General features: G+C 39.4%; 1 protein-coding gene across 4 annotated transcripts in view; it reads left to right on the top strand.

The window, feature by feature from the left end:
- Positions 1-27,997, top strand: part of LOC132404824 (zinc finger SWIM domain-containing protein 6) — a 178,487-nt gene that overhangs the window by 105,032 nt on the left and 45,458 nt on the right. For all 4 annotated transcript variants that reach the window (XM_059989336.1, XM_059989338.1, XM_059989339.1 and 1 more), the window contains exons 2-5: positions 5,200-5,556; positions 13,204-13,352; positions 17,624-17,774; positions 27,573-27,752. In XM_059989336.1, the coding sequence (XP_059845319.1) occupies positions 5,200-5,556; positions 13,204-13,352; positions 17,624-17,774; positions 27,573-27,752 (837 nt within the window). The remainder of the gene's footprint in view (positions 1-5,199; positions 5,557-13,203; positions 13,353-17,623; positions 17,775-27,572; positions 27,753-27,997) is intronic.

Genomic DNA, 27,997 nt, shown 5'->3' with positions numbered 1-27,997 from the left:
GTCCTGAAAAATTGGAGTTCTCATTGTTTGTCTTTGAAAATAAATTCTATATGGTAGGTGAAAAGCAAAACAAAATCTACAGATACTGAAATCTAAAATAATGGAACATGCTAATCAGAAAGTTGGACAACCTGATTTGAATATTTCGAGCATTTCCCACTTTAGTTTTATGAGAGAGGTCTCCAATTTATTGCACAAATTAGGTTTATTTAACTGTTTATATTGATATGAAACTTGCTGTGGAAATGGAGCAGGAATCCGCCATCTTGCCCATCGAGTCTACTCCACTATTCAATAAGATCATGGCTGTTCGGTTGTGGACTCAACTCACCTTGTCTTTTCCCCAAAACTCTTACTTCCCCTACTAAGCAAATATCTAGCTAACTATGTCTTAAATATATTAAGTAAAGTAGCCACTGCTACTTCCCTGGGGAGAGAATTCCACAATCCAAGAGCTCCACATTAATAAGACAAAGGAGATGGTGATGGACTTAAGGAAGACCAAAGGCTGACTTATACTTTTGCATCAAATGAACACTGTAGGTACATACAGAGTAGCCGCATAACCTACACTGTACCCTACGCCATAGCCTGATGCACACCTCTCCAAAAATGTAACTGCGTGTCACAACGACACAGACCACAACAGCTGTGATTGGTCCGCTTGGTAGCGTCGCATTTCCTCCTGTCTATAGGCATACTGTGTGTACATCGATGTGAAGTAAATGGTTGGAGACGATGAATCAAATCTACCTGCCATCATCTGAAAATATTTGAAATGCATTTCCTCGTCCATATCTCTCAGTGGCCGGACAAGCACAGAAAATTCACCCTCCTTCTGCCTCAATCCATTCAATGGTCGTACACACCATCTCCTCCAATGTCTTCTCTCTTCTCTGTGTTGCAGTAATTTTAATAAAAGTAACCCTTGTTCAACATTAGCTCCAACTCCAACATTGTCGCCATTGTTTGAAGTACACGAAGAAACTCTACACAGTGGCATAGAAACCCCACCGCCAACTAGCGTTTTGGCGGTGAAATGCAGAGCGATGCAGACACACCAACGCACAGGTATATAAATGCTCACAACGGCGCAGGCCACTTACGAAGGCTACTATGCAGAAGTGTAAATCAGCCTTAAGTCTGCATTGCTGCCTTTTGCTATTGATGTTGAGGAGCAATAAGTATCTGGGAGTGCACCTGGATGACAGATGAGTGGAGCACCAACACAGAAGCTGTGTACAAGAAGGGTCAGAATCACCTCTACTTCCTGAGGAGACTGAAGTCTTTTGGAGTGTGCACACCTCCCCTTCACCTATTCTACCAGTCTGTTGTCACCAGTACATTCTTCTATGCAGTGATATGCGGGGGCAATGGTATCAATAAGGGTGATGACAACAGGCTCAATAAACTGATTAGAAAGGCTGGCTCTGTTGTAGGAGTCAAACTGGAGGCTGTGGTAGAACAAAGGACCCTATGGAAAATCCTGGCAGTTATAGACAATATTTTTCACCTTAAGTATGCTGCCTTGACTGAACAGAGAAGCACTTTTAGTATCCTGCTTCAATGAGCGCTATATAAGGTCATTCTTACTCTCAGCCATTAGGCTCTATAATGAGTCTACCCATGGCCAGGGAAGTGATGACTCCCTCCTGTTTTTATTCTTTCTACTTCTCTTCTAATATTTATATTTGTGCATTTGTAATGCATCTCTGACTCTGTAATTGCTTTTGGGAATAATGAATTATCTACTTATCTAGTCTGGGGGGAGTGGGGGAGCGGTTTCTCCTCATCTGTCCTAAATCTATTCCCCTGAATCTTGAGGCTTTGTCCCCTAGTTCTAATCTCCCTCGCTCTCTCTCTTACTCCCTTCTGTGTCTCAGCCGATGGTAGCAGCAAGAAGAGGGCATGGTGGAGATCTTTGGGAGGGGTGCTGCTTTCTTGTGGCAGTGCTCCATATAAATGTACTCAATGGTGGGGAGGTCTTCACCTGTGAAGGTCTTGGGAGGAACGCGGGGGAAGAAAATGGATGATGTCGAGGAAAGGTGAAGCATAAGAACTGGAAAACCATCTAAGGGAGTTGCAGAGAGTTTGAGGGAAGTGAGCAGAATATGAGCTTCCACAAACACAACAAAATAGTAAGTAATGGCTGGAACTGTCTGAGTTGCAAAGTGTTGATTTTGTAAATGCTTGTTCTGTGCAGCTCAGTTTTGCAATGGTGCACTTGAGTAATTCCAATTCAGTGTCCCTTAATACCAAGTCAGCCATTATCGCAGCAGGCTGAATTTATCATTTTAGCTCATAAAATCCTCAATAGTGCCAATACTATCAAACATCTGTTGCTCATGTTGCAACTTGGAGTCTTTGTTAATGTTTGTGCTGGTGGGACTGCAATAATAGTAGTAAAGGGCAGAAATTGTTCCATTTACAATGCCTTGTCATTAATTTACTCAGGAGATTTGGCAGGGCAACTTGGAATAGATTTGTTTCAGATATGGTTTGAACTAAGGTAGGAATAATGGGGAAAAAACCTCAGCAGATTAAGCAGCATCCGTGGAACCTGAGGATCTATGGAGAGCAGTGTCTCTCTTTCAATGATGGAGGATGTTACCAAGGTTCTGTTTTTATGGATTTGAACTAGGAACGTTGGACTTTTGTAGTATCGTGGTTTTTATCTTTGGCTTTTAGTCTGTGTTGTTGCTTGTTATTTTTTGCACAAGGGAGAGGGGATTTGGGGGCGGAGGTAACTTCTGCGTTTCATGTGGGGAAGGGGTGGTTTTGGGGTGGGGTTGATGCTCGTGTTGCTCTTTTGTTGTGCAAGAGAGGGAATTTGGTTTGCTGTTTCTCTTCGAACTTAATTCCATGTTTTCTTTGTTTCGTGGCTATCTGGAGAAGAAGAGTCTCAGAGTTGTATATTGCTTATATATTTTGATCATAAATGAACCTTTGAACCTTTTGAAAGAGAGGAAAAATAGCATTTCGGGCCTTAAACTGTTAAACTTGAGGGTAGAAAAGAGCTAAACAAGTGTTAGTTGATTTTACTTCATCTTTGTCTATCCATTGCATTTTCATAGGGCATGGGAAACAGGAATCTTGACTTTTCTCCAGACTTTTCAAATAAAAATACTGTTCTGCAATCACTGCCATATGTGTTAAGTGTTACAGAGTCCCTTTGTATCATTTTAAATGGCTATTAGAATCTTCAAGGAAAATGGCAATTGGAACAGGAACCAATATGATTTTTTTTGAGTTAAGCATATCATATGGTGACTAAAGCTAATGGTTAGTCTTATTTCAGAGTTGGGCTATGAACCTGCATTTTGTGGAATATGAACAGAAGTGGTAAATTTGTGCTTTGGCAGATTGGCCCTGCTAGTTTGAACTGCTACTTCACAGCTGGATTCAGTCCCAACCCAGTGCTGTCTTGTGTAGGGTTTACACCTTCTCCCAGTTCCTGCACGAGTTTCATCCGGGGATTGTAGTTTCCTCCAAAAATCTGGAAGATATGCCGGATCATGCCTTAACTGACAGCTAGAAATTTTCCCTATGTAAGTAGGTAGTGCAATTGTTGAGAATGTAGTGGGAAATAAATTCCAGGGAAAATTAGTATGTGGAACACCGGGATTGTTTTATCTGACAGAATAGACCAGATGAGATGAATAGCAATTTCTCATGTTGTGAGGAAGTATAAAACTAATGAAAAAAACATGTCATAGATTAAGAAAGCATCCTCTACCTTTAACTATAGTTCTCTTTTCCAGTTTTTGATACTTTTCTGGATATTCAACAGTGTGATTGATTTGGGAAGTACTTGAGACCTTGCTAATCATTGGCATTGACAGCCCCTTGTTCCTACCAATGTGCATTGTTGGCTTGGTGGAGACACCCAATCATTGTTTTGTTACATTTTTTTGAAAATCAGCAGTGATTTTACTGGATGAGAGAACAAGCTGCCAATTCTTAAACTTATCATTATGTCAAAATTGGAAAATTCTTTGACTAATGAAAATATAATGACTCAGTTTCTAATGGTATGCTTTGAATTTTGTCCCTGTTTTTGCCATTTATTTATGATGATTCACTATAATGTGCAGCTCCAGCAGTTGAATTTGTTAAACCTCAGCAGCTGTTTGCTGCAGAGCTCCCTGGTTCAGATCTGCTATAATTGTCCCTATTGTATTGCAGAATTGCCAAGAAGATTAATATGTCAGAACAGATTTAAGCTATTTCAAGTAGATGTTGGTTTAATCCTTTTAAAAAGTTGGTGTTATGCAGTTTACAGTTCACCTTTTATTTTTGCTAGCGTAACTTTGGCTTCTTTGCGGATGGAAAACTGCTCCATAAATTTTGGTTGTGTTTGCCTGAATTGTTTTGGGGTTTTTTTTTGCCTTAGGTTTTCCAGTTACCGTGCCAAGTAATCTAAAACGCTGAAAAGTTAGTTATCTCAAAATGCAGCAGTTTTTTTGATTTTATGTTTTAAAAAATTTCTTTACTCAAGTATTGTCCTATTTCTCCTCTTCTCTCTTTTTTTGTTAAAAGAAAAGAACTAAATGCTGGTGCTAAACCTTGAATAAGATTCTTTCCTGCACAGAATCTTTTATAATTAGCTGGTGTTTTTGGCTCCTTGTCCTAGTTACTTTTTAACAAATCCTATTTGCTTCCAAACCACGTAGCGCAACATTGTGCTCCAAGAAATCTGCTTTGTAAAAATAAATGAAACTTTGCTTCACATTGGAGGAAGGCAATGTAAATGCGAGCAAGAGAACTTTCATATCCTAGCCAAGGACAGGAGGAAAGATATCGCCCCTGCAATGTCCATAATCCTGTAGGGCTTTCTCTACCCTGGGTTGAAGTGAGTGATGTGCAGCCATGACTTTGGGCTTGAGTAATTTGGTTACTTGAAACAACTGCTGAGAAGGACACAGTTTTAAAACTATTGAGTGTTGTAGTAATGTAGAGGGTTTCCATCCGTTGTGGATGAACTGTTGTTAAAAGTAATTGGCTTCCTTTGCATCTCTTGCACAAAGCAGTAATTATTAATTCACTTTCACAGTTGTACTTCATTTGTTGAATCTTTTGTAATATAAAAGGAAAATGTGGTTTTGTAATTGTATTATCTGGCATGCAGATGAGATGCTTGGCAAGATGGCAGATCTGTTTATTTCTTTGCTGATAAACGTTTTCCTCTTTCTTTCGTAGGTTTCCACCTAAGTGGTACAGTAACGGAACCTGCCACGCAATCAGAACCAGAAACTGTTTGCAATGTTGCTATCAGCTTTGATCGTTGCAAAATTACCTCAGTGACCTGTGGCTGCGGAAACAAGGACATCTTTTACTGTGCGCATGTGGTGGCACTCTCGCTGTATCGGATTCGCAAGCCCGATAAGGTCAAGTTGCATCTTCCCATTTCAGAGACACTTTTTCAGATGAACAGAGACCAATTGCAGAAATTTGTTCAGTATTTGATCACTGTACATCATACAGAGGTTCTGCCTACTGCACAGAAACTAGCAGATGAAATACTTTCTCTGAACTCCGAGATCAATCAAGTACACGGTAAGTGCTGCATGTTGATCAATATTAAATTTGTATTGTGTAGAACTTTGCTTTTTTATATAATTAAAGCTTTTTATGTACATAAGTATGGGTTGTCTCACCATCTATTTAAGATTTTAAATTGGATAAAATATTTAAGACCCTTGAACTGGTAAATAAAAATCAGCAGATACGCTGGTTTGAAATAGTTGATGATTCTGAAAGAAATGTCAAGGTTTCCTTAAAACCCTCTAAAGTCCACTGTAGTTTGTATTCAAGCATTGATTCCCCTTGCTTCTGTGTTTCCCTCATCCACTCACCTTAAAGGATAAACCAAAGGATGAAGATTTGAATGTTGTTGAAAATTGTCTGAATAATCCATTTCCAAATTTAAATATAAGCATTACTGTTCATTAGTAGAATTGATGACTATTCAAGGGTTACCAGGTATATAGAAATACTCACTGCTCCTTTGTCAAGAACTTGCTTCTTAAAACTCCTCACTCCTTGTCAGCATCCTGTTTTAGCCATCAGCTCAGTTGTCTCTTCTTCCTTTTTATTCCCCGTTCTGCTGTGCTTCTAGTGCTTTGGTCTTTCCTCTTTTGTCCTCTTCTCATCCTGCCGTTTTCTTCCCAAACTTTTGTCGAAAGGAGCTATAGGAGCTGTATCTTTTGATCCTCTACTAAATAAAAGGTATACTACCCACCGTTCCTTCCCAGGTCTAATGACCATAGAATGGACGAGAGGAAGTGTACGGTACGGAAGAGGCCATCCAGTGATGCGAGTTGGTCAATGATAGAGGCTGATCCCTTATTCCAACATTATGTTGATAGCCCTGCAGATCACATCTCTACAAGTAGACATATCTTCGCTATTAGAATGCCTCCCCACCAACCTTGTGTGATCTAAGTACACCATCAACCCTCAATTTCCATGCCTTGCACACCCTTATCATGTCTTTTTCTTCCTCATCCTCTAGTTTTTTCCTACATATTACATTAAATATATGCCCCCTTTTATTCTAAACCATAGAACAGTTCAGCAGAGCACATTAGTGGCTCTTCAACCCACGATATTGTCCAACCTTTTAACCTACTCCGCAATCAATCTTAACTCTTCCCTCCATGTTTCTTTCCTTCAGTTGCCTCAGTAAGAGTCTCTAAAATGCCCTCAATGTATCAGCTTCGGCCACCATCTTCAGCAGTGAATTCCAGGCGCCTACCACTCACCTTTTTAAAAACAAAAACCAACCCTGCTCTGACATCTTCCCTAAACTTCACTCCACTCATCTTAAAAATATGTCCTCCAGTGTTACCTATTGCTATCCTGGGGAAAAAAGTGCTGGCTGTTCACTCTTATTTATGCCTCATAATCTAAAACAACTTTATCAAGTCACCTCTTAATCCTCCTTCACTGCTGAGGGAAAAGCCCTACCCTGGTCAACCTTTCCTTATAAGACACATTCTGTAATCCAGGCAACATCCTGGTAAAACTCTTATGTACTCTCTAAAACTTCCATATCCTTCCTATAATGAGGCAATCAAAACTGAACACAATATTCCATGTGTGGTCTAAACAGAGTTTTATAGAGTTGTATAGCCCCTTAGGCTGGCTCAGCTCACTTCTGTCTAGGAGGAGCAGCCTTCGGCCCCGCCAAACTGGGTAATCAGCTTGTGTGGATGCTGTGTGATATCCCCACCCCACCAAATAACAGACAGTTCACCATATGCGATTAAAAGATTACACTTTATAGATCTTACAAGAACTAAATGACTAATAACAATATAGTATATATGAAGGAAAAGAAAATAAAGTCGCCAAAACTTATGGAAGTCCAAACCACTTTGTGCACAACCGTTGGAGCTCAATTAACGAAGTCTTCTGGCCACCATTTGATCGACTCAGACCTCCTCGACTCGTAGCTCAGGACCACCCAAAGTGATTAACCAAGCACCCCCAGCACGCCTGTCTTCATCTCCTCTCCTCGCCGAAAATCCTGGCCTCAGACTCCCGCTCGGGGTCGGTTTCATCGCCCAGTTTGCAGCATTGTGTCCTCTCTCTCTCTCTCTCTCTCTCTCTCTCTCTCTCTCTCTCTCTCTCACCCCCTCGCGCCAACTCCCCACCAACATTAGTTTACAGACCCAGATGAGAGAATAACATTAATCCCAATTGGTTAACAAATGAATACAATCCGTTATCAGCAACTCTAAACCCAAACAAGCTGCGAGAGAAAGCACTTATCATAACAAAGAAGCATTCCTACTTTTAACAAAACAGAGAAGCCATTTTGATTAACACACGCAGTAACAAAGAAAAAGAAGAATCCCGCTTACAGCTGCAACATAATCTCATGGCTCTTGAATTCAGTCCCTTAACTAACAAAGGCCAGCACACTGTATGGCACTTAACCGTGCTGTCAACTTGTGTGGTATCGCTGGACCTCCACTCCAAGATCCACACTGCAAAGAGTCCTGCCTTTAACTTTGTCCTTCACCTTGAAGAGAAAGCTTTTTCTCCATATGGAATCTTCATAATTTTTTGGGGGGGGACCTTGGTCAATTCTCTCTTGCCTTCTCTGTTCAGCATCAGCTAATCAAATGTTTCCCTATAGCTACAATCTTTTTGGTCCCAGCAACCTCTGATAAGTCACTTCTCTTTGTGCAACAGCCTCTTTCCTTTACTCTGACGATCAGACCTAAAGCGTTAGTGACAGTGCTATGGTCTAGCTGCATTGCGTACACTATCTGCGCACTGTCCTTGCCCCAGCTAGTATAGGATGCACACTCTGGCTTTTTAATCACTTTTTTTGTCCAGCTACTTCTAAGATAACAATGTTAGCTGATTTGTTAACACCTCAAATTATTTTCTCCACCACCTCACTTCAACATCTGCTTTCAGAAAACTCATCCTTTCCTCTGTCCGAGCAAGCTGCTGTCCAATTTCCAAATACCCTCCTCTCAAGTCCCCTTCCCTGAGTGTGAAATTAGTAAAGAATTTTTCTAGGGTAGCTTTAGCACACTTCAGTCTCTACGTGAATGAAGGTTTTTGTTGCTGAATTTACTGAACACTTTGCCTAATATTTTCTTGATTGATGTGCATTTTGTGATCCTTCATTTAAATGATATGATAAATGGCTTATACAGCAAAATAGGGTCAAGTGGTGACTGTAAGTTGTCCCCAGCAGGTAGGTGACTAATAGGATCCAGGGGGAGTTGAAGAGCGTGTGAGGAGAAACAAAAAAAAAGAATTATGATTGGTATAAATGAGGTCATTGATGGGTGGGACTGTCTTAATGAGCTGAAGGGACTGTTTTGAATCTGTATCTTTCTAATTCTATGATGAGAGCTGCTAAATTAATGGATTTATAGACATTGTCTATTCTATAATATCATTTCTAATTGCATCTTAGACCAGAGGACAGGAGCAGAATTAGACCAGTCAGCCCATCGAGTCTGCTCTGCCATTCTATTGTGGCTGATCCTGGATCCCACTCAACCCCATACACCTGCCTTCTCGCTCTTTCCTTTGGTGCCCTGACCAGTCAGGGAACTATCAACTTCCGCCTTAAATATGCCCATGGACTTGGCCACCACTGCTGTCTGTGGCAGAGCATTCCACAGATTCCCTCCTCTCTGGCTAAAAAACTACTCCTTGCGTCTATTCTAAAAGGTCAGCCCCTCACTTTTGAGACTGTACTCCCTAGTTCTGGATGCCCCCACCGTAGGAGGCATCCTCTCCATATCCACTCTGTCTAGTCGTTTCGACATTCGCTAGGTTTCAGTGAGATTCATTCACTCTTCCCCCCCGCCCCACCAATATTCTTCTAAATTCCAGTGAGTACAGGCTCAAAGTCACCAAATGCTCCTCATATGTTAATCCCCTTCATTCTCAGAATAAATAGACAATAGGTGCAGGAGTAGACCTTTTGGCCCTTCAAGCCTGCACCGCCAATCTGAGATCATGGCTGATCATCTACTATCAATACCCGGTTCTTACCTTGTCCCCATATCCCTCGATTCCCCTATCCATAAGATACCTATCTAGCTCCTTCTTGAAACCATCCAGAGAATTGGCCTCCACTGCCTTCCGAGGCAGTGCATTCCAGACCCCCACAACTCCCTGGGAGAAGTAGTTTTTCCTTAACTCTGTCCTAAATGACCTACCCCTTATTCTCAAACCATGCCCTCTGGTACTGGACTCTCCCAGCATCTGGAACATATTTCCTGCCTCTATCTTGTCCAATCCCTTAATAACCTTGTATGTTGCAATCAGATCCCCTCTCAATCTCCTTAATTCCAGTGTGTACAAGCCCAGTCTCTCTAACCTCTCTGCGTAAGACAGTCCAGACATCCCAGGAATTAACCTCGTGAATCTACGCTGCACTTCCTCTATAGCCAGGATGTCCTTCCTTAACCCTGGAGACCAAAACTGTACACAATACTCCAGGTGTGGTCTCAACAGGGCCCTGTACAAATGCAAGAGGATCTCCTTGCTCTTGTACTCAATTCCCTTTGTAATAAAGGCCAACATTCCATTAGCCTTCTTCACTGCCTGCTGCACTTGCTCATTCACCTTCAGTTACTGATGAACAAGGACTCCTAGATCTCTTTGTATTTCTCCCTTACCTAATTCTACACCGCTCAGATAATAATCTGCCTTCCTGTTCTTACTCCCAAAGTGGATAACCTCACACTTATTCACATTAAACATCATCTGCCAAGTATCTGCCCACTTACCCAGCCTATCCAGATCATCCTGAATTCTCCTAACATCCTCATCACATGCCACACTGCCACCCAGTTTAGTATCATCAGCAAACTTGCTGATGTTATTCTCAATGCCTTCACCTAAATCGTTGATGTAAATCGTAAACAGCTGTGGTCCCAATACCGAGCCCTGTGGTACCCCACTAGTCACCACCTGCCATTCCGAGAAACACCCATTCACCGCTACCCTTTGCTTTCTATCTGCTAACCAGTTTTCTATCCATGTCAATATCTTCCCCCAATGCCATGAGCTCTGATTTTACCCACCAATCTCCTATGTGGGACCTTATCAAATACCTTCTGAAAATCAAGGTACACTACATCCACTGGATCTCCCTTGTCTAACTTCCTGGTTACGTCTTCGAAAAACTCCAATAGTTTAGTCAAGCATGATTTGCCCATGGTAAATCCATACTAGCTCGGCCCAATCCTAGCACTGCTATCTAGATATGCCACTATTTCATCTTTAATAATGGACTCTAGCATCTTCCCCACTACTGATGTTAGGCTAACAGGATGATAGTTCTCTGTTTTCTCCCTCCCTCCTTTCTTAAAAAGTGGGATAACATTAGCCATTCTCCAATCCTCAGGAACTGATCCTGAATCTGTGGAACATTGGAAAATGATTACCAATGCATCCGCAGTTTCCAGGGCCACCTCCTTTAGTACCCTAGGATGCAGACCATCTGGACCTGGGGATTTGTCAGCCTTCAGTCCCATCAGTCTACTCATCACTGTTTCCTTCCTAATGTCAATCTGTTTCATTTCCTCTGTTACCCTATGTTCTTGGCCCATCCATACATCCGGGAGATTGCTTGTGTCTTCCCTAGTGAAGACAGATCTGAAGTACTTATTAAATTCTTCTGCCATTTCTCTGTTTTCCATAACAATTTCACCCAATTCATTCTTCAAGGGCCCAACATTGTTCTTAACTATCTTCTTTCTCTTCACATACCTTTTTTTAAAAAAAAAGCTTTTGCTATCCTCCTTTATATTCCTGGCTAACTTGCATTCGTACCTCATTTTTTTCTCCCCATATTGCTTTTTTAGTTATGTTCTGTTGTTCCTGCAAAAATTCCCAATCATCTGTCCTCCCACTCACCTTAGCTCTGTCATATTTCCTTTTTTTTAATGGTGTGCAATCTCTGACTTCCTTTGTCAACCACTGTGGCCCCTTTCCCCTCTTTGAATCTTTCCTTCTCTGGGGGATGAACTGATTTTGCACCTTGTGCATTATTCCCAAGAATACCTGTCATTGCTGTTCCACTGTCTTTTCTGCTAGGATATCCATCCAGTTAACTTTGGCCAGCTCCTCCCTCATGGCTCCATAGTCTCCTTAGTTCAACTGCAACACTGACACCTCTGATCTGCCCTTATCCTTCTCAAAATGCAGATAAAAACTTAGCATATTATGGCCACTACCTCCAAATGGTTCCTTTACTTCAAGATCGCTTATCAAATCCTGTTCATTACACAACACTAAATCCAGAATAGCCTTGTCCCTGGTCGGCTCTCGTACAAGCTGTTCCAAGAATGCATCCCGTAGGCACTCTACAAACTCCCTATCCTGGGGTCCAGCACCAACCTGATTCTCCCAGTTCACCTGCATGTTGAAATCCCCTATAACTACTGCGACATTACCTTTGCCACATGCAAATGTTAACTCCCTATTCAACTTGCACCCAATATCCATGCTACTGTTTGGGGGCCTGTAGACAACATCCATTAGGGTCTTTTTGCCCTTACTGTTCCTCAGTTCTATCCACACAGACTCTACTTCTCCTGATCTTATGTCCCCCCTTGCAAAGGACTGAATCTCATTCCTCACCAACAGGGCCACTCCACCCCACCCCCTCTGCCCACATTTCTGTCCCTATGATAGCACATATACCCTTGTACATTCATCTCCCAGGTCTGATCTCCCTGCAGCCATGTCTCCATTATCCCAACAATATCATAGTTACCCATTCGCACCTGTGCTTCAAGCATCTGCCTTATTTCTGACACGGTGCATTCAGATATAGAATTTTTAGCCCATTTCTCCTCTCTCTGTTTAAATCGCTGCCTATTGTGCTTGTCATCCTTGTGAACTTTCCAATGACAGCAAATCCTTTGGGATAATTAGCTCAAAACAATCTTCCTTTTTGTGTTTTTTTTTGACTTTTCAGCTTTTGTTTTATGGCAAGTTGTACTTGAACAGTAGTTATACTTTAGTTAACTTTTCTGTTTTTATTAATTCTGTAGTTAGTTTCTTTGCCTACTTCTGTGTTCTCCCTTGCGTTTCCTCTGCTTGTCTCTGATTGTAGTCATAATTAGCCCTTCAGAAACATGCTAAAGCAAATTACCACAAGATTCTGTTTTTCAGAATGTTTTTTCCGCTGTGAGCTATCATTCAGCAGTAAAGTCCTGTGCTAAAATTGAGATTTATAACTTTGTAGATGATTAGAATATCTTGGTTCTGGTTCTTTTTTTTTGAGGCAAGTATGTGGATTTTTCAGAGGGAAGAGTTATTTTCTATGATATTGCATTTTATTTTCCAGGTAGATAGCTGGGAATATATAGGCTCTGATCTTCAATGTGCAATTATGGTTTAAGAAAAAACATCATGTTTTACCAATAGAATTAGTGCTGCTTGTGCGTGGGAGGGGGGGGGGGAGCTGGGGTTCTAACATTTAACTGTCATTCATTCTTTGGAGCACTCTGCATTCGTGGATGGTTGTGAAGAAGCAGCATTCCAGGATGTGAATTGCATGCGTTCCTCTAACATTAAATGTACCTTTGTCACCTTTGAATTGAAATAGTTGTTTCTGTCTTTGAATGTTAATTTTTAAACAAAAATAACGAAAGAGCTGAACTTGATATGAACTTACAATAAAAATTATTCATTTTTGAATTGATGAAGGTGCCCCTGACCCAACAGCAGGAGCGAGCATAGACGATGAAAACTGTTGGCACCTGGATGAGGAGCAGGTCCAGGAACAGGTTAAACTATTTCTCTCCCAGGGTGGTTACCATGGATCTGGAAAGCAGCTGAACTTGTTGTTTGCAAAGGTATGGATTTTTACTCATCTCTCTTTTGGCTGTTATGCAAGTATGAGCCGTCAGTCTCAAATCAATAAAATAATTGATATTTACAGAAAGTAAATCAAGCAGCAGAAATGGCCAAGTGAAGAATCAAAGTAAACTTGAGCATAAATATTATCTCATCTATTGTATCCACAATCATAATTTTAATGATAAAAATTTGCATGTTTATTGCCATTTATTAGTTTTAAAATCTAGCTGCCTGTGTGGGTATAAAATCATTAATTTTCAAAATGCATCTCAAGCTATCTAACATTTTTTGGAAATATGGAATATTAATAAATTTAGGTTTCAGGTACGCTTGTAAGCACATCTTTGAGTTAGGGTTTCATTAAAATACTGCAGTTTAATTAAGGATAAACCAATGAAAGAATTCAATTGAAGATTAAAAAAAAAATTCCTGGTTAATGTTTTCATGGAAGATATCTGCGAATAAAACCTTTTTGCTGAAGATGCCTGGCCCTCAATTTCTATGCATGTATAACGGATGTCCCTTTTAATGTTTTCATAAAAATAAAGGAGTGTTAATTATTATTGTGGAAAAACCATAAGGTATAATTTAAAAAGAGCTATAGTCACTTGTTGCCATAAGTTCAATAATGCAAGAATGCACACTTTACAAAATTTTTCACTGTAATAATGATACATTTCCTTTCTTGTTTTTAACATGACTGCAGAGTAACATGGCTGTTCTGGAATACGCTCAAATTAGACAGAATTGCACTGTATCACTTTTTTTAAAAATATGCCTCATGTTTTCCTGCCTTGATTGCCCGCCAACATTGCAGGTATTTGTGTTGTCTGTTGCATATTAATCTGTGTTTCTTTGAAAATAGACTTCAGGAAAAGATTCTGAAACAAAATCCAAGCTGCACCTTTAGAAATTGGGGAAAAATAAGTATTTCAGGTCTTCATTCTTTTTCTCTATATTTGTGTAATGTGATATTTAAGTATGCAGCAAAAAGACTCTCAAATTAAAGCACTGGAAAGTTCTTGCCTAGTATGATAATAGGGTTATGGAATGGTAACGTTTGGATTAACAATGCAATTGTCCCTAGGCATGGTCATGGTGTACAAACCAGGCCATCAGTGAAGGTAAAAGGAATAGATTTTCCCATTTTTCCCTTCTGTTGGCAGAGATGTGCATTCGCATTTGTCATTGGACCACCTTAAGAGGATGTAATTCAAGCCTGGAGAGATGTGGAAAAATTATTTATTAAGTTTTTATGCTAATAATGCTCCCAGCTAATTTACAGTCATACAATGCACTAACTTTATTCTTTTTCTCAAAGCATTACCTTGTGCTTTGAAACAATTCTAACAATCAAGGCAGACAACTAGTGCTCAAAAGATGACAATGCAAATACAAAAGAAAAATAATAACAATAAATAAGTAATAAATATTGAGAACATGCGATGAGAAGTCCTTGAGATCGAGTCCATTAGGCTGTGGGAACACTTCAGTGATGGGGCAAGTGAAGTTGAGGGAAGCCATCCCCTCTGGTTCAGGAGCCTGCTGGTTGAGGGGTAATAACTGTTCTTGAACTTTGTCGTGTGAGTACTGATGCTCCTGTACCACCTTCCTGATGGCAGCAGGAGGAAGTGAGCATGACCTAGGTGGTGAGGGTCCCTGATGATGAGATGCTGCTTTCCTTCGACACCCTCCATGCAGATGTGCTCAATGGTGGGGAGGGTTTTACCCACAATGGGCTGGACTGTATTCATTACTTTTTGCAGGATTTTCTGTTCAAGGTCATTGGTATTTCCGTACCAAGCTGTGGTGCAGCCAGTCAGTATACTCTCCACCACACATCTATAGAAGTTTGTGAAAGTTTTAGAGGTCATGCTGAATCTTCGAAAACTCTTGGGGAAGTAGAGGCACTGCAGTGCTTTCTTCATAATTGTACTTGTGTACTGGGCCCAGGGCAAGTCCTCTGAAATGATAACACTGAGGAATTCAAAGTCGCAGAACCACTCCACCTCTGAACTCTTGATGAGGATTGGCTCTTCGACCTCCAGCTTCCTCTTCTTGGTGAATAATCAGCTCCTTGGGCTTGTTGAGTAAGATATTGTTGTTGTGACACCATGCAGGCAGATTTTCAGTCTCCTTCCTATATGCTGATTCATCACATCTTTGATTCAGCCAACAAGGGTGGTGTTCTCAGCAAACTTCAATATAGCATTGGACCTGTGCTTCGCCTTGCTGTCGAAAGTATACAGCACGTACAGTAGAACAAGGGGCTGAGCACACAGCCTTGTGGTGCGCTTGTGCTGATGGAGATTCTGGAGGAGACGTTGCCAAACCGAACTGACTTGGGGTCTGCAAGTGAGGAAATCGAAGATCCAATTGCACAAGGAGGTATTGAGGTCAAGGTCTTGAAGCTTATTGGTTAGTTTTGAGGGGATGATAGTACTGAATGCTGAACTGTGGTCAATAAAGAGCATCCTGATATATGTATCTTTGCTGTCTTAACTTGGTGGTAACTTAATTTTGTTCCATCCAATTATTGAACATAATCTTAAAGTCTTACATGGTGTTTGCTTTAACAATTATCCTGTTACTAAACTCAATTTTTAAAATATTTCTTAATGATTATGAAGTTATCCAAGTGAATTTGAGCTGCTCCAGTATTATATAGCTTGACACAGAGTGCTACAGCCATAAATGCATGGACTGATAAAGAACTTATCAGTACATTTTTCTTAACATCTTGTAACTTGTGATAAAGCTGATAATTCCTTCCTGATTGATTCCTTCATGATCTTATCTTCCTAGCTTTAAAATTCCATTTTACCCCCAGACTCCTATTTTCTGATATCCAGCATACCTTCACTTTTTCAAGCTTCTTATTTAAAGTGCAATTAAATTCCACAGTGTTTTAGTTTATTTACCCACTTTGGATTAATATACTTTCATTATTTCCTTTGCTCTTCTTGGTTCCCTTGCTAACAGCACATTGGACACCATTCCATCTAGATCTGTTCCATAATTCTCATTTATATCAGTGTTGACTCCAGAACAGTTTTCTATTCCTGTCCCTCATCCAATACAGCAAATTTTCTGAGTATTCTCATGTCTGGTACCATGACAAGTTGATGCACGCTGTATTTTCTCCATTTTCTGTACATTTTCAAAGATGCCTAAGATTTCAGAAACACAGGCATTCTTGTTCCAGCATTTTCATACTTCTATTTAAGTGTTTAATTTCATGCTTAATCAATAAATTCTAACTTCCTCATTATCACCAAGTTAACTGGCATGCATATACCCGGGTTAGTTTATTTGCTTTTTTTAAAAAATAAAACACTATTACATCATTCAGTTTCTTGAAGATGACTACTATCAGTAGGACACAATTTCGTCCCTCAACTCAACTGTATTATCATCGTAAGTAATGGGTTACTGAGAGGGAGAGAAGGAATCAAATTTATACTCTTTACATGTTTGCTAAATGGTCTTTTGAGCTATATTTTTTAATTTAAAAAACCGAAACTTCGTTTAGAATTCCACATTTTAGTGTGAGATTGGTGACTATTTATATTTATTATTTCTTATTATTGTTACTGTTTTCTTTACCTACTGTGGTTTTTTTATGCTGCGTCAGAGCCAGAATAATAATTGTTTCATTCTCCTTTACACTTGTATACTGAAAATAACAATCTTTATTCTTAAAGAGACATTTAAAAAAAATGATAGCAATTCAGTGCACCTCTGACTCACTTAACTGTAGTTCTTTGAGAAAGCAGCAATGCCATGTTACTCTTCAGTCTTAGAATCACCATCTTCAACCTTTTAGCAAAACCAAACTGCATGTATGGTGGTTTAAGTGTGGTTGTAATTGTCATTGATCCTCCTGATCAATTAGAGGCATCCATTGTGAATCCAACACCCTTTTTGTCTCGTAACTGCATTTTCAATGTTAAACTGCATTTGTGTTGGGCTGTCACTGAGATATTTTACCATAGTAATCAATAATACCAACGAGCAAAAATAATGTAGGAGGATTTGTATCCTTGGCCAGAGTATCATTCTATCAATTATGGCAATGCCTGGGTGAAACCAATAGAGAAGCCATTCCTTTATGGTTGACTGGTTTAACTGAGAACTTTCCAGGTCAGAGGTCACTATTTGACATGGTATGTTTTTAAAATAAATAATTTAACTGATTTGTATCTGGCAAAGAAAGAGATGAAGGATATCTGCAACTTGTTCTTAAAAAAAATTGTCTACTTAACAGGTGCGGGAAATGTTGAAGATGAGGGATTTAAATGGTGCTCGAATGTTGACGTTAATCACAGAGCAATTTATGGCTGACCCCCGACTTTCTCTATGGCGGCAACAAGGAACGGCAATGACTGACAAATACAGGCAGCTCTGGGATGAGCTAGGTAAATAAGAGTTCTCTGGAATGAAAGTTATTCTTTAAATTGGAAAACCAGTTCAACTAGAGCAGAATTATTTTTGATCATTGTGTTTGCAAGAAAATGTTACTTTTCTCATCATATTTTGGCTTGTTGGAGACCAAAGTGAAAATCTTTTTCCTGTCCCAAAAATCAAAGCCAGCTTCAAGCTATATATTAGGCCTCTGATCATCCTGGATTTGCTTCTAGTCTTTTATTGTCTGTTGTCTTCAATGTGAGCTATGAATTTGAAATATTGTATTAAAGAAAGTAGTAATGCTGCACAGTTGTTTTCTTTTCTACACTTGTGCGTTTCTTTGAATGTTCGAACTTTGATGTCATTCAAATGCTTATAAGGGAATATTATTGTGATCCTCCATGCTGAGTTTTGTTTGAATATTATTAATTCCAAAACTTTTCCTGACCTTTAACAAATCAGTTTGTTAGATAGCGCTGCACAGAGTTTGCCATCGATATTGTTAAAAATGAGCCCTGTGAATAAAGAGTAGATTTATTCATGATAAATGATAATTGTTGTGTTGCTGTGTAGAAAATTCACAGCTCCGATTGTGTTACAGTGCAGAATAAATAGAATCATTTGAGGGTTTAAATTGAGGGTGTGTTGCATACGTTTCCTTAAATTTATATAGTTGAAAGAAGCCATTTAGTTATTAAATAAAGGGGAATAATATTGGATACACATGAATGTCATGAAAATTTGGAATGGTTTCCCTGAAATGATATGGATACTAGGTTTAAGTAAAATGTGCAGGATTGCATCTGAGATTTTTGGCATACAAGGGTATCAAGTGAAAGTGGGGGAAACAGTTGGATGAATAGTATTGGTGTGTAGATCAGTCATGAACTTGTAAAATGTTTCAGGTGCCAAATGACATTTTGCTATTAATTATAAAGTGGGAAAAATGGTTTTCAATGTTGCCCCTCCTTTTTACTTTATCTGTTGCTATCAGATTACTAAATGACATATGACTGATTAAATAGTTAGCTTCCAGTGAAGTTTATTGTTATTAACCTGCTTTATCCCAAAAGGTACTATGTCATAATTCATTGATCAGTCCCAAATTTATTTTGAGGAGTCAAATATGATCATGAAATTTCATGCCTCCTCTAATTCTGAAAATTAAATATGTTTGCATTGTTTGATACCATCTTGTCCACTTTGAGGATTTGAAAATTTTGTTTTCAAACTGTATTCACATATTTGAAGGAAAGATTTTGCAAAATCATCTGGCCTATGAATAATTGAACAGCAGTGGAATTTAACAATTGATCTTAACTGATCAATTTATTAGTGTATCTCAAAATCCATAGAAATTTTGTGCCCTGTATAGGTGAGTCATTTCTTATTGTGAGAGCAAAAGAAACTTATCTTAATGTGCAGAAAAGTTGTCGAAAATTAACTCTACAAACTGAGTAGCCGGGACAAACATTGGTCATGTTCAGGGAGTGCAAGATTAGTTAGAAATTGTTATATTATTCAAATAATACCTCTATTTATGCAGGAGTTTAATCTCATGTTATTTTGTGTTATGACACCAGGACAGACTTCTGCTAAAATTGGGAGTAAGAGTGATGATAATATTTATTAAAATAAAATAATTTAAGATTAATCTTTAACATAGAGGAATTGAAGAGTAGGGAAGATGACCTACAGAATTTTTACATTGATATATTGCCATATTGACATTTTTTCCAATCTTAACTCAATTACTTGTAGTGTTGTGATTTTCTATCTTAAGGTTTCCGTAGAAGTGGCAATGTTTTAGAAGTTTTTGATTTTAAAAATGGAATTTTAACTAGGTCATCAAAGGAGCTTCCTGCTTTTTGTTGTTAGAGATTTAGTATGATTTTGAGCAGGCTGTCTGGGCCTCGGCTATGTTTCACTTGAAAGGCATCATGAACTTAAAGAAAAACAGTTGAAGAAACAACAGACAAGAAAACAGAAAAAGAAGATTAGTGTATTGTAAACATTAAAAAACATCAAGTACTCATTGGCTTTGAAAGATTGAAATTCCTTTGCCAACAATTTGGGGGGATAAAGATGTTTGTGATTTGCAACACTGCTTATGGTGCCATTGCCTAATCAACTCATGATAATAGATATGTCTTTATTTAAAGGGAGCTTCTCCTTATCAGCGTGTTACTTTTTCACATTTCCAGTGGTTCTTGAGATTCCCATGCTTTGCAACTTACAGTGGGCTGGTGCAAACTGCCAATCTGTTCCCAGACATTTGCTTATTGCCCTTGCCCTTGTCAAATGCAACAATGTGTCTTGGGCATTTTTCACTTCTGTTCCTCACAATATTGGATGGCTGTTTGATATTCTTGCTCCATTGGGTAGTACATCACATTAGAGCTGCAAAGGGCAATGCACATACAAGAAATGCTGTTATTACACCTTTCTGAACTCCTAACTGTAATAGTAAATTGCAGAATTCAGTTGCTACAAATGCTTTATAAAGTGTTGTGCTTCATAAGCCATTAAACCCTTGAGTTCCTGTCTTGATATTTTACTGAGAGCCAAGGTATAGGTTGTGTAACACTTCATAAAGGATTTTTAGTGACTGAATTCTGCTGAAACTTGCCAAAAATGTCAATATTTTAGTGACATTTATGGGAATGAATTTGGATGGGAATGTGAAAGCTGTTACATAATAAACCAAAGGATGCAAAGTAAGCCTATGCATATGTATGACACACATGGGTTCTAGCCAAATTTGTTTTAGTGGGTGCTGAGTTGTCAGTGCATTGTTTCCCAGTATATCAATGTCTCCATATCAAATTCTGTTTGGTGTGAACATTCACAGTCCTGCAAGGACCTCGCATTTTGCAAAAATTGCATATTGACTTGTTCTAGAACACTGGGAGGATTCTCTGCTCTTCCTTAAATAGTGTAATGAGTCCATTTATTTTGAGATAAAATGCCTTTTGTTGTTTTAACTCCAGGTGACTTGAGGTAGTTAAATACAGTGTCAAGTTTGGGCCATGCTGGCTTAGCATAATGATTTGCTGTCTGTTTTTACCACATACTCATTTAAAGATTTCACAAGTGGAAACTTCATTTAACTAAAATCCTGCTTTGCTTAACACTTGCCTTAGTAACCAATGTATTTATCAGATCTTTTAAGGCTTTGCAACCTTGCGGATGATGCAAGACGTTTTGAAGGTTGCAAAGTACGTTTGTTTATGCGGCTACATCTTTTAAGATTGTTGGGGATTGATTAGGGAAGTTGAGAACTTTAATGCTCTGTGGAATGTTTGGCCTTTACAAAATTCTCAACCTGATGAGTTTTTGATCTTGTTTTTTTCTCTTGTGGAATATGGATATCACAGGTGAGGCCAGCATTTTATTTTCGCCTAGTCCCCATTTTCATTTAAAGAGAATAGGCTGAGAAGTGGTACTTGCTGCAGGAGGAAACTTCAATAGGGATAAAGAAGAGCATATATTACTGCAGCTGGCTCATGGAGAGAGCCTAGCCATTGTGTATGGGAGCATTATTTTTCAACAGGCAGAATGCTACAAGACTGATTTAATGTTTTCCCCTCTATAATTGTTCTGAGGTCAATTGGGCAAATCCTTGAAAGGATAAAGTGGCTATCTACTCTAATCATGTTGCAAAAGGTAGTGAAATCTAGTCAGAATTGAATAGGTTCCTGCATGGGGTAGCTTTATCTGTTGATTTCTTGAAGCTCAGTGCATTCTGATCTTTGTGTATGGGGTTCATAGCAAGGAAATCATATCTATTTTCAGTGCCTGCTCAATGACTTGAGGGTAGATAAGGTTCAAGCTCCTTGACTGCTATTATTATTCTGTGCAATAACAGAAGGTGACACGCAGTCTACCGAAGTGAAGAGGCTTTTCATATGAGCAGAATGGCTAGCTTAACTCCTGTGCACTGGTGACAGGATCACATTGCTTCAAGGCTCTGCTTTGGAATTAAATGCTGAGCACTGCTAGATACCAGGCATTGCAGTGAAGCTGGTTTTTTTTTGTCAGCAAATGGGATCTGCAAGTTAATTTGTGTTTCTGCAGGCTTCTGGCTGTGAAATGAAATTGGAAGCCCTTTAGCCTAATGGAAAAGCAAGACCTGAATACAAATGTCACGAGTCGCTGTCAGAAGCCAACTGTGAGATGATCGCATTCCCACTCTGTTGCTAGACTATTGTAGATGATTTGAATATGGGGATTACATTTGAGTTATAAAGTCCTATTTGGCACTCCTTGGAGTGTACATACTGCAGTTCTGACATCTTTGTGATGAGATAACCTAGGGAATTATTAAGCCTTTTTGCCACGGACACAAACCTCCCATTTTGTGGCAAAATTTAAACTACCCTGAAAGAGTTAAAAGAAGAATGCATTCAAAATGGAACTGCAAAACAAGCATTTATTGCTTTAGTGACCCAGGAATGAAACATTATGCTTGTCATTCTTAAAGCCAACCATAATTGGAGCTTGCTACTGTTATCAAAGCTGGGCCATTCTCATGACAGCCTAATAAAACTGAAACTGTTAAATTAAATCCCTGATGCTTAATCTGATGAAACCACTGAGCTAGAAGAATATTAGATGAGTGTCTGGTATTCTTCAGAGTGATGGACCCCCAAACAGCTTGTCAACACACTAAGATTGCAATAACAGATTTAACGGCAGACTAATTCTGTCCTAACAAATATTGGAAACTCCAGCCAAGATCGCTAAGATAACCCACTACTTGTATTAACTGTAAACCATCTTTGTTTTGTGTCAAGTCTTCAACTCTTTTTTGTAAAATGAATTGAAAAACTATTTGCAAAAATAACTAACTGCACTTTGTCTCTGTAGATCATTTTTAATCAAATTTGAATTATCAATTTATATCTGTCAACTTTCATGGTAATGAAAAATATTAATTAACATGTTTTTATATTTGGTTGACTAAAGGCTCTTCCTTCACACCACCCAACTCACTGACTTTCCACGAATGAAGCACTAGTCTGGTAGAAATTATCTTTATGTGCACGTCTGCAGGGACAAAACCAAGTGGTGGACTGATAATTTACTTCAACCTTAGTAGCTTTTAATATTGTGTGTAGTCGGTTTCCAGCAAATGAAAGGAGTGTAGTTTGGAAGAGGGTAGTGATTCCCACTTGCCATAGATAGCACAGGTAATCTATTGCATTAATCAGGTGCCCACTGTAAAATGCATGGGGAGTGATTAAACTATCATACACAATACAATCAGCTTGAAGCAGATGTCAAGACCAATGCATCAAGGTTTAATTTAATAATGGAGTGAATTAGGACCCAAAAAAATACTGTTGTGTAAGTATCTGGCATCCATGGCAGTTTGCTTCATGGCTGGCTGTTCATAAATGAGGCTGCAGGCTCTCCCGTTTCTTATTGTATGTTATCAAGATTTGCCTTTAAGGGAAAATGTGAATGTATCATTGACCAGAGTATCCAATTACTATCACTGCTTACAGTATTTCAAGTGTATGCGTCGTGATTTTGTGAAATAGGTTATACTACATTGAAAACCTTCTTGTTATCAAAAGTTGAGCTAAAACGTATAGGTGGAAGTTCACATCTCATCCAGCACAAATATTCAGATCTAAACTTCATTACAGTAAACTTTAGGGAATAGTACTGATTCTTTGCCTTTCATTAAAATATACATTATATGCATATAGTAAAGCTCACCATTGAATACTAGACATGAGAAAGTTTGATATCAAGCTGAACTTCTCCCAGATCCTCTACATTTTGACTGCTTGTTATATTGCCTGCTACTACCCATCACAATTGATCTGTCAGGTAAGCCCTCATGCTTGTCCTCGCTGTAGTTCTCTCCTGCCTACCTTTTCGATTTTTAACCTCCATTACTTTCAGGCCATCTGAATCTGTTGCCTGTTTCTTGTCCTCCGTCTAGGTCCTTGCTGAATCTAATTTCCTCCTTGCTCTCCAGCAACTCAATTAAAAACAATTTAATCATGTATTTAAATCCCTTCACATCTCTGCTATTAAATGCAGCGGAAGAATAGTTTTTTCTAATGATCCAGATATTGTCTGATCAGATTCTTATGCCTGCGTCCTTGCCGCCACATCTCCCAACTACCAGGAGCACCACATGAGTTGTAGTTCTCCAGCCAGCCTAACCTCTGGAATTCCCTGTGAGTCTTCCTGACCTTGATGGATTTCCTTAAGAGCCATCTTCCTTTGTATGGCTGTGCTTGCTTCACCATGGCTCGATGTACAGACAGACATACTTTATGGGTTTCGTTACAGCCGCCCCAACCAAGAATAGTGTAGAAATATAGCAATATAAAACCATAAATAAATAAATAAAATAAAGTTAATCATGCCAAGTGGAAATAAGTCCAGGACCAGCCTATTGGCTCAGGGTGTCTGACACTCCGAGGGAGGAGTTGTAAAGTTTGATGGCCACAGGTAGGAATGACTTCCTATGACGCTCAGTGATACATCTTGGTGGAATCTGGCTGAATGTACTCCTGTGCCTAACCATTACATTATGGAGTAGATGGGAGTCATTGTCCAAGATGACATGCAACTTGGACAGCATCCTGTTTTCAGACACCACCATCAGAGAGTCCAGTTCCACCCTCACAACATCACTGGCCTTACGAATGAGTTTGTTGATTCTGTTGGTGTCTGCTACCCTCAGCCTGCTGCCACAGCACACAACAGCAAACATGATAGCACTGGCCACCACAGACTCGTAGAACATCCTCAGCATCGTCCGGCAGATGTTAAAGGACCTCAGTCCCCTCAAGAGGTAGAGATGGCTCTGACTCTTCTTGTAGACAGCCTCAGTGTTCTTTGACCGGTCCAGTTTATTGTCCATTCGTATCCCCAGGTATTTGTAATCCTCCACCATGTCCACACTGACTCCTTGGATGGAAACAGGGGTCACTGGTGCCTTAGCCCTCCTCAGGTCCACCACCAGCTCCTTAGTCTTTTTCATTTTGTATCTCAGTAATATTCAAGATAGGACTATTTCAAACCCAATTAGGACTTGAAAATTCAATGTACCACCAGGGAAAAACAGCAGCAGATGAGAAAAATTAAATAGTTTGAAAAGTGTAAGTAGTTTTTAAGGAGCAAATAAATTGCACCTTGTATCATTACTACCCAAATGTTTTTGTTTTTGATTTTGGCAGTTACTTGTTTCATCACAATCAGAAAGGAAAGTGCAGATACTCAAAATCTGAACCAAAAACAGGAAATTGCTGCAGATTCTTAAAAGATTGGGCCCAATCTGTGGAAAGAGGAATAAAGTTAACACATTAAGTGTGAGATCCCTTGCCAGAATTGGGAAAACCCAGTTTTGATAGAGGGGCTAGGACCTGGAACGGTGACAGATTCCCTATTCATGGATGCTGCCTGACCTACAGAGTATTTCCAGCCACCTTTGTTTTTTTTTGTTTTTTGGTATGTAACAAAATCTAAAAGACATTTCTCCAGAATATATATCACTTGCAATTTATTCTTCTTTTTTCCCCAGTGGTACTAATATACAGTTGCATAACACCGTGCAAGTCTGCATGGGAATGGTAATATGTCCTGCTGTGCCAAGAGAGCTTTCAGTCATATAGAAGTTGAAATTACTTTTAAAATGAATGTGTGCATGTGAAGGTGAACAATATTAGTGTTTTTGGGTTACCCAGGACGATGTAATTGGATGCTGCAACATTATAACTAAGATAAAATGGAAATGAATATTTTCTCTACAGCCAGACTTGGTATGAAATGATGAAAATATATTGCCCTTATTACCCTGGAGATACTATGAGGAAGTTGTTTATTGTGTCCAAGTAATTTGAGTATATTTTAGTGACATGCAAGCTCCAATGGTAATTGGCACATGGCTGCATGAGCACCCAATCTGAGTTTGTGGCATTTGTAACTTTAAATTGATACCCATCAGCATTAAGTGACTTGCACTTTCTTGGTTATCAATTAGTTATTTAGCCAGGCATTTTTTGTGGTGCAGATATGGGAGTGGAGTGGAGCTGAGCTTCTCTCAGTCTCTCTCCATCTCTCAGAGCTGAACCTGGAAGCCACAGACTCCCAAAGCTGCCCACAGTAGATGGCTGCACAGCTTTCATTAATAAAAACCAGCTTGCTAATGCATGTATGTTTTCACACTCTTGTCAAGTCACTCATTTGTAACCAAGCAAAAAGCTATTGAAAATTGTGAAAATAATGTGGTTTAGATGGTGTTTAGAGCTGTGATCGTATGGGTAGGAACATCACTCAAAGATCTATTCATGGTATTTAGTGCTACTTGCATTAATTTACAGATGTACTCAAAGTCAAGACAGAATATTAAGCTCTTTCAGAAAAATATAATGCCGTCCTCAAAGCTACAGAACAACAAAGCATCTAATTATATTAGAAGTTCATAAACTTTTTTCATTATGAACAGGCACTTTATTAAAATTAGCCACATCCCCAAGCAAATGCCCAGAAATTTAAGACAGAGGAGGAGCAGGGTCAGGAAGCCTCCCACAGTACCTAGAGCCTCCGCGTGGTGCATCACATCTCGGACCATGTGGATCAGATGGCCCAAAGCCTGCCAGACAGCAGCATGGCAAAGATTTGATGAGGACGTAGATGGACATGGGGTTGTGGTCCGACTCATTGAAGCACGTTCTTACACTTGTGCTTACCGTGCCGTGGAAAGGACGCACGTAGGAGGCCAAAGATTGGAAAAGAGACGTATGAGGATCTAAACATCAACTGCCAGAGAAGAGGCTGGAGAGCAAAGTGTTGGCCCGTGGAGGTCGGGTGTCGTGGCTTTGCAGGCCAGTCGCTCTGCAAAGTATACACTGCACTCGGAATCACGGGAGAGAGAAGAAGGAGAGGCATTTCTACAACCACAGATGCAGCAGAGAAAGCATCAAGATGGCTCTGATAAAGAGGGCGGATCCGTGGGTTGCTGCTAGGGCATAGGCCAGGGTCTGATCAACCCCAGTCGGATCGCCTGGGTGAGGACGTATGATGTCAAAAGACCCATAACACCTGACGAGCCCAGGTAACATCACTGATGATGTCCCCTAGCTTAGCATCATGCCGATGTTTCTGTAAGAAGAAGTAAATAAGTATTTTTTTATCTTGATTTTTTAAAAATATTTCCAGCCTTCCATCTTAAATTGATATCGTTGTCAACATTCTAGCTGAGAACCAGCAGCTTGCAGATTGCTAGTTCCTTTCCATACCTGATGGGAAGTTTTAGCTGATCAGTCAAGCTGAACTCCATTCTCTGGTACTCTTTCCATCTGACTTTCAGATCCTCATTCTGTTGGCTCAGAGCTGAACTGACTGAATATCAGATCTACAGTGATCCATCAATCATGCTGTTTTAATTAAGTTTTCCTTGTTATATAGCTGTGACTGCTATTATGTATTTTTTTGCTGTCTTTGTCTATATTGTGTTTATTCTGTATGCACTCATTATTTGAATTGCTGTTTTCAAAGCAGTGCAATTTTTAAAAACTGAAATCTCAATTAGTTCTGAAACTCCTTCAGCTTGTTTCAATAAGAAATTAAGAAAAAGCATTATCCTAGTTTGTTTTTGCGGCAACTTGGCAATGTGACTGAAGTTTTTTTTTTCTCTTAAAGAATGTTTATTTCATTAATGCTGTTGAATGTACAAGTTTATAATTTGATTTTTTTTGAGAATATTCTGAGGCTTACTTAAAGACTATATAGTGATTTTGCACCCATTAGTTTAATTTGCTTGTCTACTTCTGGATCCCTAGGTGCTCTGTGGATGTGTATAGTCTTAAATCCCCATTGCAAGCCTGAACAGAAAGCAGGCTGGCTGAAACAACTCAAGAAGTGGAACTGTGTCGACGTTTGTCCCTGGGAGGATGGAAATCATGGAAGCGAGTTGCCCAATTTAACCAATGCTTTGCCTCAGGGTGCAAATGCTAACCAAGGTGAGGATAAAATTAAGTTTTTTTTTCTTAACATAAAGGAGGAATACAGGTTACATGGTGATCAGACAAGTAAACAAAATTCATGAAAAACTGGTAAAGTGGGAAAATGCTGTTTCACTGGCCAGTGTAGCAGTTTTCTTCATTCCATGGACCTGTGTCCTCACTTGTTAGATTCCCCCTTCTCCAGCCCTGTACCTTTTTCACCAATCAACTTCCCAGCTCTTTACTTTGTTTACTTCACCCCT

Source organism: Hypanus sabinus, chromosome 14 (assembly GCF_030144855.1).
Source record: "Hypanus sabinus isolate sHypSab1 chromosome 14, sHypSab1.hap1, whole genome shotgun sequence".
NCBI lineage: Eukaryota > Metazoa > Chordata > Chondrichthyes > Myliobatiformes > Dasyatidae > Hypanus > Hypanus sabinus.
Note: the sequence above shows the minus strand (reverse complement) of the source record. Positions and strands in the feature narration are given on the sequence as shown.